Source organism: Dendrobates tinctorius, unplaced genomic scaffold (genome assembly GCF_039654945.1).
Source record: "Dendrobates tinctorius isolate UK_male_01 unplaced genomic scaffold, ASM3965494v1 ptg000276l, whole genome shotgun sequence".
NCBI classification, from domain to species: domain Eukaryota; kingdom Metazoa; phylum Chordata; class Amphibia; order Anura; family Dendrobatidae; genus Dendrobates; species Dendrobates tinctorius.
Genome location: NW_027361943.1, coordinates 3382085 through 3395751, shown reverse-complemented (window position 1 = coordinate 3395751; position 13667 = coordinate 3382085). Strand labels below are relative to the sequence as shown.

General features: G+C 46.4%; 1 protein-coding gene across 1 annotated transcript in view; it reads left to right on the top strand.

Moving 5' to 3' along the window:
* The window catches only part of TMEM38A (transmembrane protein 38A), a 119145-nt gene that overhangs the window by 61246 nt on the left and 44232 nt on the right, over nucleotides 1-13667 (top strand). Inside the window, exon 2 of the mRNA XM_073559846.1 lies at nucleotides 11925-12081. Within this exon, the coding sequence (XP_073415947.1) occupies nucleotides 11925-12081 (157 nt within the window). The remainder of the gene's footprint in view (nucleotides 1-11924; nucleotides 12082-13667) is intronic.

Here is a 13667-nt window from a genome sequence, read left to right as displayed (position 1 = left end):
CTGAATGGGTTGGCGTAAGAATGAATGGAGGACACCGAGGCTTGCAGTTCCAAAGCTTTGCTCACAGTCTGCGGTACACAAGGCTGCCTGCCTCAGGGCCGTGTCCTCCGGGTCAGAGACTCAGCCAACCTCCAGGCCAGATGGAAAGCTCCTCTCCAACACTCCGCCAACATGTACCTTTCCTGAACGACTCCTCTATTGCGCCTTAAGGTGTGAAGATCCATACAACCTCGGGACCGGGCCCCGGCCTTGCACTGAGAACCTATAGGCAGGGTTCCTCTTCCAACCCACATCTCCTCTCTGTTCTCCTACTACTTCGTTCCGTACTGATCCTTCTCTCTCTTATGGAAGCTTAGGTTGCAGTTCTACGTCTTTCTCCTTCTGTTCCTTTCCCATGCCAGCTGGCTAAGATCACTGAGGCAGCTGCAGCACTCCTTCCTCCATCCCTTCTTCCAGGGATCCCCACTCCTCCTGAGTGGCTTCCTTCCTCACCGACCTTCTGGCAGACTGAACCCCTAATCCTACACTTTCCCTCTCTTTTATATATCTAAACTCCACCCACCTCCCAGCACATCCAGTGTTCCATGCAGGGAACCACCAGAGGTGCTCTGCTACTCTCTAAGCACTGAGCCGCAATGTGGTTGTGCAGAACTACTCTGTTGTGTGGGGTGCGAGTGTTGGAGTGTGGAAAGGAGTTCCCACCTTACCTGGATGGTGGGGCACTACACCTTAGGAGAAGGTGCAGTACCTCTGTGGCGACTGAGCCTCAGGGGCGCCACAAACCCATTATCATATACAATTTGACGGGTAAGTAAAACCACAAAGATCATCAAGTACAATGATGGGAATTTTTCCATAACAAGTAGAAGGCCAATTGGGATGTAGAAGTCTGGTCCCTCATATAAAGAATGGTCTTAGAATCACTGAAAAACAAGTGTGAGATAAAAATGATAAAAAATAATAAAAAAAATTCAAATGCAAGGACATCAAGTAGCGATGGAAGCCCAACATATAGACCAGAAAAATACATCATAAAAAGGAGGTAAAGCTCAGATGTTCATTTAGGCCTTTGGGGGACATAGAGTCAAGCATCACTATCCACCTTGCTTCCATCTGAGCAAGAATCTTCTTGTTATTACTCCCTCTAATGCCCAGATGGAGAATATCAATACCACGGATCTTAAGTGACGCATCCTCACAATTATGGTGGGCTTTGAAATGACGAGGGATTGTTTTCAGATCCGAGGGATCTGAGGTGGTCCTAGCCGCACCAATGTCCGGTACGTTTTCACGTACACGCATGCAAAGCTCCCTGTTGGTCAGGCCAACGTATATCCTGGGGCAGCCACAAGTGGCATAGTAAGTGACATTGGTACTGCCACAAGATATACGGTGGCGAATCTCAAAGGTACGTAAACCATCAGAAGACATAAAATTGGTGCTTCGCTGGACATTGGCGCATGCGAGGCAATGTCCACATGGTACAATGTCTGGGGTGGGGCCATGAGAACCAAAAGGTCTTCTTTTGGTAGGGACATAATGACTCTTGACTAGTAAGTCACTCAAATTCTTAGAACGTCTGTAATTCATGGAGGGGAGATCACCCAGAGTGACTCCCAGGGATGGCTCAGTTTTGAGAATATCCCAAAGTTTGATTAAAATCTGACGCATTTTGGACCATTTATGATTGTACGTGGCAATAAAGCAAACTGGTCCATCAGCCCCAGCGTTCCGATTGCCCTTTTTGGTATGTAAAAGGGTATTGCGGGGAGTTCTCCTTGCTTGATCATATCAATGTTTGATGCTCCTGCCGCTGTAGCCCCGGGCCCTAAAACGTTGTTTCAAATCTGAAGCCTGGGCCTCAAATTGAATATCAGAGGAGCAGATCGACCTCATCCTGAGGAACTGTCCGACCGGGACAGCCCTAATGGTGGCAGGATGGAGTGCTGATTCCACATGAATCAAAGAATTTACTGCCGTAGGTTTCCTGAAGACATCTGTCCGGATCTGACGTGAAGGGTCGACCTCCAGAGAGATGACCAGGAAATCTACCCTAGTATCACTATAGTTATAGGTAAGGCGGATATTTAGAGAATTATGATTCAGTTGTTTCATAAAATCCTCGAGCTGGTGCACCGTCCCATCCCACAACAACAAGATGTCATCAATATAATGAAGCCAGCACAGCACATGGGAAGCAGCCGGCAAGCCCCCGATGCCAAAGAGGGATCTCTCCCAGGTGCTCAGGTAGAGATTGGCGTACGCGAGAGCACAGGCCGTACCCATGGCTGTGCCACGCTTCTGTAAGTAAAAAATGTCTTTAAAGACAAAAACGTTGTGGGACAGAACATAGTGCAAGCAGCTCAAGGATTAGCTCAACACAAAGGGCCGTCCTGGTCGGAGAACCCCAGGAAGAGGCACACTGCATCCAAACCATGGGTATGATCGATGCAAGTATAGAGAGACTCCATGTCCGCAGTAACCAAAAGGACATTGTTATCCACAAGGATGTCATCAACCCGTGCCAGGACATCCATCGTGTCAAGGACAAAAGAAGGTAAAGCTTCCACAATTGGTTTTAAATAAAAGTCAATGAACTTACATACCACGTCACAGGATTAAACAATAACTTCATATAGGTGTTTGAATCCCTGAGCTGCCGAAAGGCCTCCCATTCATACATATCACTTGGCCAGATGACGATGTTCCCTCCCTTGTCTGCAGATTTAAAGACAACGTCAGGGAGTGCCTGTAACTGCAAAATCGCCTGACGCTGTCTAGAAGTTAGATTGTCGTATCTCCTTTTAGTTGACAATTTCTTAAAATCCTCGACTAGTTTGGTGAAAATCTCTATCGCTGGAATAAGAGTTAAGGAAGGGAACCTAGTCAATCTGGGCAAAAGTGAAGATGGAAACCTACTTGCCTGAGGTGTTGTTTGTTCATCAAACAGGTCTTCAAGGTTGTGCAAGGCTTCCATCTCGATTTCACTCATGAGCACAAACGCTTGACCACGATTGTGAAGTTTTCTGAGCAGAAGCTTTCATGAAAAAAGCTGTAAATCCTTTAAAGCTGTAAAGAAATTATATTGATAAATGGGAGAAAAAGAAAGACCTCTGCTCAGAACCTCAGCCTGTGCGTCAGTGAGCACATGTTGGGAGAGGTTCAGTACCTGTAATCCACCCTGGGATCCAGTCTGGGCAGACCTCCCACCAGACACCTTGTTCTTTGCTGATTGTCGTGTCGTAATGCATTGATTCGTGGAGTCATTAGTCAATAAGCCTTCATTTTGAGAAGGTTTAAATGATTCTCCATCAAAAGATTTATTAGAGCACATTTTTTAAATAAATTTTTATCATTTTTGTCTCACAATTGTTTTTCAGTGATTCTAGGGCCTTTCTTTGTATGTGAGACCGGTCTTCTACATCCCAAGTGGCCTACTTGTCACGGAAAAATTCCCATCTTTGTACTTGATGATCGTTGTGGTTTTACTTACCTGTCAAATTGTATATGATAATGGGTTATTGATGGGTTAATGTTTTATAACTTGTTCAATATATAATGTGCCAGCCTACAGCCTTGGTTTTTTTTGTATGGTTTATACCATTGTGATGTATTGCACGGTATGATTTATTGTATCAATTATTTATTATATGTACTATCACATATCACTCTGGTGCCACTTGTTTGCCCGGGATGGCCGCTGTGTTTGTGCGCATCCGCTGTGCTGTGCTCCCGTTTCCCCTTGCTGCTGGGCATCTCTATGTCCCTGACGTGCGCCGGGCTGCCTCTCATCCCGCGCGTGCGCCTTGAGACATGACGCCTGTGCAGCTCTGAGGACCTGGTTCACGCACTGCGCATGCGCCATTTTACCTTTTCCTACTGGTCATCCCATCCCATGTGACACATCACATGGGCTATTTTAAGGTCCTATTCTCATAAAACACCATCCCCTTGAGAAAGTGGCATTGTACCAGCGAAACGTGCGTCGGTGTGGACATCTGGCCCTGGGATCACCTCCCTAATGCCCCTACTACTCTGGTAAGCCTTATTTTCGGCGATCATGGTGGAATTTTTACCATGTCGCTAGCGGTATTATTTATACCCATTGGTCACTTGGCCTTGGCTCCTTATATTTAATGGTGGCATGCATTTAGGGGTGTTTTTCCCTTTCCTGCCTGTATTGTCTTGGTGCACTATAGTTACCATGTTACTGTTTGATTTTTTACATATGTGTTTTTCTACTGAATAAAATTGATATACTATTTTAAAATTAATATCACCTAGTACTCCTTTTTTCTCTGGTTTTCCTATGTTTTTTGGAGTTGGTGTGGTTTGTTTGTAGGGAGATTCATCACTGGGTCTTCTCTTCCCTGGCATTAATATGCAACTGGGTTTGCTATTAACTATAACAGGGAGTTGCCTACTTAGGATCCACAGCCACAATGAATGATGGAAACTTTGGACATAATCTGACACTTGGTTGACTTTAATTTCAGTGCACAGGGACCGGACTGTACACTGGGGGTCTTCTCCGCCCTGTTTGTGAAATCTCAGCAGTGACCTATCATTCGCAGACCAGAGGCATGCGGAGGGGCTGGGAAATCACAGACAGGGAGGAGAAGGCCCAGTGCATTGTCCGGCCTCTGTGCACCGAAATCTAATTAGCAGAAAACTTCAAATAATGACTAAAGAAGAACAACAAAGTGGATTTATTCACCAAAGGTATCAATGTAATCACTCAGTATTACAGCGCCATTACTGCCATATCTTTACTTTATATTACAAAATCGTGCTGACTGGATGTCCATAATTTTGGAAACCATCAATTATATTGCGACAGCCATTTTTTTTATTTCTTGCATCCAAAAATGTATCATCTGTAGCATGCTCTCAATCTGTACACTACTGCAATGAAAATTTGCAACAGATCATAATGACCCATCCCAGAGTTTTGGCTTAAAAGGATACTGCACATGAAACTGTATCAACTTGTATCAAACTTGTCTCTTTTGGGTATGTCTGCTGAGTAAGCACTTCTTATTAGTTGAATCTAGCTTTTCCATGAACCCATCTTACTCCTTCACCATGTTTACATATGCCCTCACAGTGTTTGCTCCATTAATCCTCACTCTCCTTCGCTATCCCCAAACCCCAGCACCTTCTAACCAAATATTCATCTCGCCTTCCCTCTTGCCTCCCCACCTGACCTCCTATGCTGACCTGTTCGTCAACCTCAAATCTGTCCTAATGAAACATAAAACAAGCTGTCCACTCTCCTTCGCTCACCTGCTCTCCCTTTCTCTGCTTCTCCTCACTGCTGGCGACATATCTCCCAATCCTGGACCCCCACAGCTCATACCCAACCCATTACTACCCCTTCCTACTGCTCCCTAGCTAATAAAAACTACCGCAATCTTTCCAACTTAAAACCTGTGCCATTGACACCCTACCCCCGCTCCCTCTCTCGGGAGCACTTTGGAATGCCCGATACATCTGCAATAAGCTCCATGTGATTCATGACTTCTTTCTCTCTCGCAATCTTGCCTTCCTCGGCCTCACAGAAACATGGCTGACACCCTCTGACACTGCCTCCGCTGCTGCGCTGTGTTACGGCGGCTGTTATGAATGGGTCACCTAGGAGGATAGCAGGCCCAGGCTAAGCCACAGAAACCAGAGAAGTTGGTAACTAAGCAGATTGCAGACCCCTGACCCTGTCCACACAACTAGCAGTGGCAGTGGAGCATACCTACAATGATCCTAGACGCCTTGGCACAGCAGGAGAGCTAACTAAGCCTAAAGCAAGAAAGGGGGAATCTAAACTGCCCGGAGCAGACCCCAAAGGAATAGATAGCCCCCAAACATATATTGTCAGTGAGACAAGATGAAAACACAAACACAGGCAGAAAAATAGACTGAGCAAATGATGGGGCCCACACTGACTAGACAGGACAGGAAAGGAAAGGCACTGTCTGCAATCACGCAAAAGACCCTGCAAAAAGTCCAACACGTCTGATGCACAAAAAACACTGAAGTCACACGACTTTGTCCCCACTATATCAGCACTCTAGTATATTCTGAAAGCAAAGCAAAAAGAGACCAATATAACAGGGGACAAAACAAACTGGCACATGCTTACCGACAAAAGAAGACTGCTGCCTCACTCCAGCTCTCGGCTGCAGCCTACTTGCAGCCATCCGTGGCCGACGTCGCCTCACTCCAGCTCGCGGCTATGGCCTCCTCGCTACTGCCCGCAGCCACCGCCGCTTCACTCCCAACCATGGCGGTGTGCTATGAATGGGTCACCGAGGAGGATAGCAGGCCAGCCTAAGCCACAGAAAACCAGAGAGGTTGGTAACTATGCGGATGCAGACCCCTGATCCTGTCCACACAACTAGCAGTAGCCGTGGAGTGTACCTACGATGATCCTAGATACCTCGGCACAGCTGGAGAGCTCACTAAGCCTAAAGCAAGAAAGGGGAAATCTAACTGCCCCGGAGCAGACCCCAAAGGAATAGAGAGCCCCAAACATATATTGTTGGTGAAACAAGATGAAAACACAAACGCAGGCAGAAAAATAGACTGAACAAATGATGGGGCCCACACTGACTAGACAGGACAGGAAAGGAAAGACACTGTCTGCAATCATGCAAAAAACCCTGCAAAAAGTCCAACACGTCTGATGCACAAAAACACTGAAGTCGCACGACTTTTCCCCCACTATATCAGCACTCTAGTATATTCTGAAAGCAAAGCAAAAAGAGACCAATATAACAGGGGGCAAAACAAACTGGCATATGCAGTAGCATATGAGCGGTGATTCAGCACAGCCCCAGCCGGAGCTGGCTGACCCGCACAAAGCAGAGATAGACAAAACCAGATCAAATGCAAACAGAATAGCAAATGAACCACTTAGCTGAACCATGCAGGGAAAGAGCAGGAGATATCAGACCTCAGAAGGCACAGGAAGAAAATCACCAGCAGGGATAGAGGGAGTAAGCTGTCTTAAATCCCAATCAGAAACCCCAGATCTCCAATCGTCTTCCTCATTATCAGGTGGCAAGCCTCTGTCAATCAGATCAGCTCCACTACCTCAAGTAACCACCCGAGGGAGTCCAGAAAGAGAACTCGCAACCCCTCTGTCAATCTGACCAGCTCCACTACCTTCAGTAATCACCAGAGGGAAGCCAGAGAGAGAATTCACAATAGGCGGCCTCCACTTCACCCACACTCCTCGCCCTGGCAATAGACATGGTAGAGGAGTGCGTCTTCTCCTTTCTTCCAACTGCACCTTTAACCCAATCCCACCTCTTCCCTCCCTAATCCTCCCCTCTTTTGAAGTCCACTCTGTCCGCATCTACTCTCCCTCCAACCTCCAAGTGGCCATCATATACCGACCTCCAGGCCCGACCACTGCCTTCATTGACCAATTCTCTACCTGGCTTCTTCATTTTCTTTCAACTGACATCCCCACTATCATCATGGGTGACTTCAACATCCCCACTGATACCCTTCAGTCAGCAGACTCCAAACTCCTGTCCCTTACTTCATCCTTTGGACTTACCCAGTGGTCCTCCTCAGCCACCCACACAGACGGACACACATTAGACCTGGTCTTCACCCGCCTCTGCTCTTTTTCTAACTTCACCACCTCCCCTCTCCCTCTATCCAACCAACCACCATCTACTCACTTTCTCATCCCTGTCCTCCTCTCCTGGCACCCATGTTCAGCAACATGTGTACCCCCGCAGAAACCTCGCACACCTAGACACCGACACGCTCTCTGACTCTATTCTACCACTGGCATCCATATCCTCACTCCAAGACACATACAGTGCCACTTTCGCATCAGCTCTTGACACGGTCGCCCCTCTCGTTTATGGCAGAACGCGAAGTATCAACAGACAACTCTGGCACAAGAACACCACTAAAAAGCTCCAGCAAGTGTCCAGGATTGCAGAGCGGCGCTGGAAGAAAACAAATTCGCAAGACGACTTCACCGCATTCAAACAGTCAACACTCGCTATCAAATCTGCGCTCACCTCTGCTAAACAAGCCTACTTCACAACCCTCGTATCTTCCCTATCTTACAACCCCAAACAGTTATTCAAAACTTTTAACTCCCTCCCCCCCACCACCACTGCCCCCTCCAACCTCCCTCATCTTTGCTGAGGACTTTGCCACACACTTCAAAAATAAGATCGACCAAACAAGGCAAGTCTTCATCATTAAACCACCACAACCCCTTTGTATACCAGACCAATGCCCAAACCCCATAACCGCACTCTCCAACATCACTGAAGGGGAGCTTAATTGTCTCTTCTCCAAATCGCACCTCACAACCAGTGCACTCGACCCCATCCCATCCCATCTCCTCCCCAACCTCACCACCACACTTATCCCATCCCTAACCCACCTCTTTAACTTATCACTAACGTTCGGTACCTTCCCTTCTGCTTTCAAACATGCCACAATCACGCCTATCCTTAAAACGCCAACCCTCGACCCAACCGCTAAGTCCAGCTACCGCCCAATATCGTTGCTCCCATTCGTTTGCAAACTTCTGGAGCAGCACGTCCACGCTGAACTTTCCTCCGACCTATCATCTAACTTGCTCTTTGACAATCTACAATCTGATTTCTGCCCCCATCACTCCACTGAGACAGCCCTGACCAAAATTACTAACGACCTACTTACAGCCAAATCAAATGGACAATACTCTATACTCCTGCTTCTAGACCTGTCCTCTGCATTTGACACAGTTGACCACTGCCTCCTACTACAGATCCTCTCCTCCTTTGGCATCAAAGACCTTGCCCTATCCTAGATATCCTCATACCTTTCCAACCGCACATTCAGCATCTCCCACTCCCACACCACCTCCTTATCCCACCCTCTCTCTGTTGGAGTCCCCCAAGGCTCTGTTTTAGGACCCCTACTCTTCTCAATCTATACACTTGGTCTGGGGCAACTCATAAAGTCCCACGGATTCCAGTACCACCTTTATGCTGATGACACTCAGATCTACCTCTCTGGCCCAGACATCACCTATCTGCTGTCCAGAATCCCAGAACGTCTATCAGCCACATCCTCCTTCTTCTACTCTCGCTTTCTCAAGCTCAATGTGGACAAATCTGAACTCATACTCTGTCCTCCATCTCACAGATTTTCCTTACCCGACCTAGCTATAATAATTAATGACATTTTGCTTTCTACAGTACCGGAAGCCCGCCTCATCGGAGTTTCCTTTGACTCTGCCCTGTCCTTCAAACTGCACATCCAAGCTCTTTCTACCTCCTGTCGCCTCCAGCTCAAAAATATTTCCAGAATCCATCCATTCCTCAACCCTCAATCTACTATAATGCTTGTGCATGCCCTCATCATCTCCCGCCTCGACTACTGCAACATCCTTTTCTGCGGTCTCCCTGCTCACACCCTCGCACCTCTCCAGTTCATCCTTAACTCTGCTGCCTGACTAATTCATCTTTCTCCTCGCTACTCCTCCGCTTCTCCCCTCTGCAAATCTCTTCACTGGCTCCCATTTAGCGTATCCAGTTCAAATTACTAATACTGACCTACAAGGCCATCTATGACCTGTCTCCCCCATATGTCTCTGAACTAATCTCCTGATACCTTCCCTCACGTAATCTCCGGTCCTCCCAAGACCTCCTTCTCTCCTCCACACTTATTCGCTCCTCACCCAACCACCTCCAAGACTTCTCCCGAATTGCCCGTATCCTCTGGAATTCTTTTCCCCAACAAGTCCGACTATCAACCACATTTGGATCCTTCAGACGGAACCTGAAAACTCAACTCTTCAAGAAAGCCTACAGTCTGCAATGACCCCGCTACCTCCTTCTCTCTCACCACTACCGGAGATATCACCTCAACCAACACCGGAACTACTGAAACCCACCAACCTACTGTCTCCTTCCCCACCATCCTGTAGCATGTAAACCCGAAAGGGCAGGGTCCTCTTCCCTCTGTATCAGTCTGTCATTGTTAGTTTGTTTCCTGTACAGTTGTAGCCAAAGGTATTGACACCTCTGCAATTCTGTCAGATAATACTCAGTTTCTTCCTGAAAATGATTGCAAACACAAATTCTTTGGTATTATTATCTTCATTTAATTTGTCTGTCTTAAATGAAAAAACACAAAAGAGAATGAAGCAAAAAGCAAAACATTGATCATTTCACACAAAACTCCAAAAATGGGCCAGACAAAAGTATTGGCACCCTCAGTCTAATACTTGGTTGCACAACCTTTAGCCAAAATAACTGCGACCAACCGCTTCCGGTAACCATCAATGAGTTTCTTACAATGCTCTGCTGGAATTTTAGACCATTCTTCTTTGGCACACTGCTCCAGGTCCCTGATATTTGAAGGGTGCCTTCTCCAAACTGCCATCTTTAGATCTGTCCACAGGTGTTCTATGGGATTCAGGTCTGGACTCATTGCTGGCCACCTTAGAAGTCTCCAGTGTTTTCTCTCAAACCATTTTCTAGTACTTTTTGAAGTGTGTTTTGGGTCATTGTCCTGCTGGAAGACCCATGACCTAAGAGGGAGACCCAGCTTTCTCACACTACATTATGCTGCAAAATTTGTTGGTAGTCTTCAGACATCATAATGCCATGCACACGGTCAAGCAGTCCAGTGCCAGAGGCAGCAAAGCAACCGCAAAACATCAGGGAACCTCCGCCATGTTTGACTGTAGGGAAGGTGTTCTTTTCTTTGAATGCCTCTTTTTTTCTCCTGTAAACTCTATGTTGATGCCTTTGCCCAAAAAGCTCTACTTTTGTCTCATCTGACCAGAGAACATTCTTCCAAAACGTTTTAGGCTTTTTCAGGTAAGTTTTGGCAAACTCCAGCCTGGCTTTTTTATGTCTCGGGGTAAAAAGTGGGGTCTTCCTGGGTCTCCTACCATACAGTCCCTTTTCATTCAGACGCCGAAGGATAGTACGGGTTGACACTGTTTTACCCTCAGACTGCAGGGCAGCTTGAACTTGTTTGGATGTTAGTCGAGGTACTTTATCCAACATCCGCACAATCTTGCGTTGAAATCTCTTGTCAATTTTTCTTTTCCGTCCAAATCTAGGGAGGTTAGCCACAGTGCCATGGGCTTTAAACTTCTTGATGACACTGCGTACGGTAGACACAGGAACATTCAGGTCTTTGGAGATGGACTTGTAGTCTTGAGATTGCTCATGCTTCCTCACAATTTGGTTTCTCAAGTCCTCAGACAGTTCTTTGGTCTTCTTTCTTTTCTCTATGCTCAATGTGGTACACACAAGGACACAGGACAGAGGTTGAGTCAACTTTAATCCATGTCAACTGGCTGCAAGTGTGATTTAGTTATTGCCAACACATGTTAGGTGTTACAGGTGCTGTTAATTACACAAATTAGAGAAGCATCACATGATTTTTCGAACAGTGCCAATACTTTTGTCCACCCTCTTTTTTATGTTTGGTGTGGAATTATATCCAATTTGGCTTTAGGACAATTCTTTTTGTGTTTTTTCATTTAAGACAAATTAAATGAAGATAATAATACCAAAGAATTTGTGTTTGCAATCATTTTCCGGAAGAAACTGAGTATTATCTGACAGAATTGCAGGGGTGTCAATACTTTTGGCCACAACTGTAAGTGATATCTGTAATTTGCATGTAACCCTTTCTAATGTACAGCACCATGGAATCAATGGTGCTATATAAATAAATAATAATAATCAATATGCACAAAATAATCTGACTGTAAAGCTGATTTAATGACCAATTCTTCACTGTTTTTTGTTCTAAGAAAGGCATGATAATAAGTGGCATTTGTACTTACTGTAAATAATCAGCTAAGTGTGTCATGGACTTGAAATAAATGTGTCATGCTTCAGTATCATTTATATATTAATAACAGTCCTCTTCCTCACACACAGGTGCTGTGGCCCTTTCTAGACGTAGTCCTGTAGCCTCCTGGTTGTGTGCCATGCTCTACTGCTTTGGCAGCTACATTCTTGCAGATGTTTTGCTTGGAGATTCTCCTATAGATTACTTCAGTAACAATGCCAATATACTTTTAGCTTCTGCTGTCTGGTAAGTATTTCTGTGCTACAGAATATGCTTCTGTATCTGAGTAATATCAATGATAGAAAAAGAAAACAAATTCAATGAATATACTGTACATGAGTATGACTTCTTAAGTAAAGTGTCAGGTAAATGTAGAAATCACAGGAACGTGGGATGCAGTGACGGACAGGAGGCAGAGCAAGGATTTAGGCTACTTTCACACTTGCGTTTTTTGCGCTGTGTGCGCAGTGCAAATGCACATAAAAAACGCATCATGCATTTTTAATGCGTTTTCTTGTTTTTTTGTGCATGGTTTTTGCCTAAAAATGCATGTGTTTTTAAACGCTGTCGTGCGCATGAACATGCGCATGTCAGCGCTTCCATAGACTTTAATGTGTTTTTGGGTGAATTCCGTGCGCATTGTGTGCGCATGCATTTTTTGAGACAGGTCGGATGCACAAAAAAATGCAACAGGTTGCATTTTGTGCGCCTGGGCGCACACTACAAAAAACGCTTGGGCATACAAACGCATGACAATGTGCACCCATGTTAAATATAGGAAAAAAATGCATGTGCATGTTAGCGCAAAAACGCAGCGCAAAAAAACGCAAGTGTGAAACCAGCCTAACAGGTTTATTTACAGGGGAATACTCCACACAGGGAGGTAAAGGGTCAAACAGTATAAATGGCAAAATGAAGTACAACGGTTCAAATAACGACAGTTCAGTAGCAAGCATATCAGGAAGTCCTAACACTGCAGCTCCTGCTGCGAAATCAATAGAGCCGGCAATGGCGGGTGCAGCGTTTTCTCCAGGATGGTACTGTAATTGTTGGTCCGTCTTCCGGCGGCAGTAGTCGGTCTCCGGTACCTTCCACTGCCCCTAGTCCATATACTGATGTGGCTAACAAAGGCACGGGCCACAGTCCTGTACGAGCCCAACATGACTCCTTTACTATCTTATCTGGTGAAGTTAGGTCACAAGGGTCAAGGCAACTAACAGCTGGCAATGTCAGGGTGCAAGTGTCAGTCTCATATGCGGTCCTTCTTGGGCAGCGCATGTGCAGTACTCACAGTCACATAGTGTACGGCACCTGGTTCTCTGGACACACACTGCACGTCCTGCTTTCCCTGGTCCCCCCTCTTGACGGCGTACATTGGCAGACGTTGGTCTGCGTGCCGCTGGTACTCCCAGGACAAAGCACTCCTCTCTTTGGTTGCTACAACACCCGGCTCGGCTTTGCTCTGCTGGCACGGCTCTGTTCTGCTGGCATGGCTCTCTCTGCAGGCAACCAGGGCTCCTTTTATATGGCCCGTCACCACACTGGTACCCTCTGGTGGGGGAAGCAGGGCGCACCACTCACCGCTCTGCACTGCACTCCGCTGATGCCAGACTCCCCTGCTTTATGCTCATATTTTTCCGACGCTGAGCACCCTTTTCAGGTTCTCCCCACCCTCCTGGGTTCAGAGGTTGGTCCGGCTCACTCAGGCTTCCCCCCAGGAACAGAGGATGCTGCCCTTTTAGCTCTGGACCCGGAACGCAGGTATCCGCAATCTCATCAACCTCCTTACATAAACATCATGCCATATTTATGCATCCGTGTGTCATGGTCCG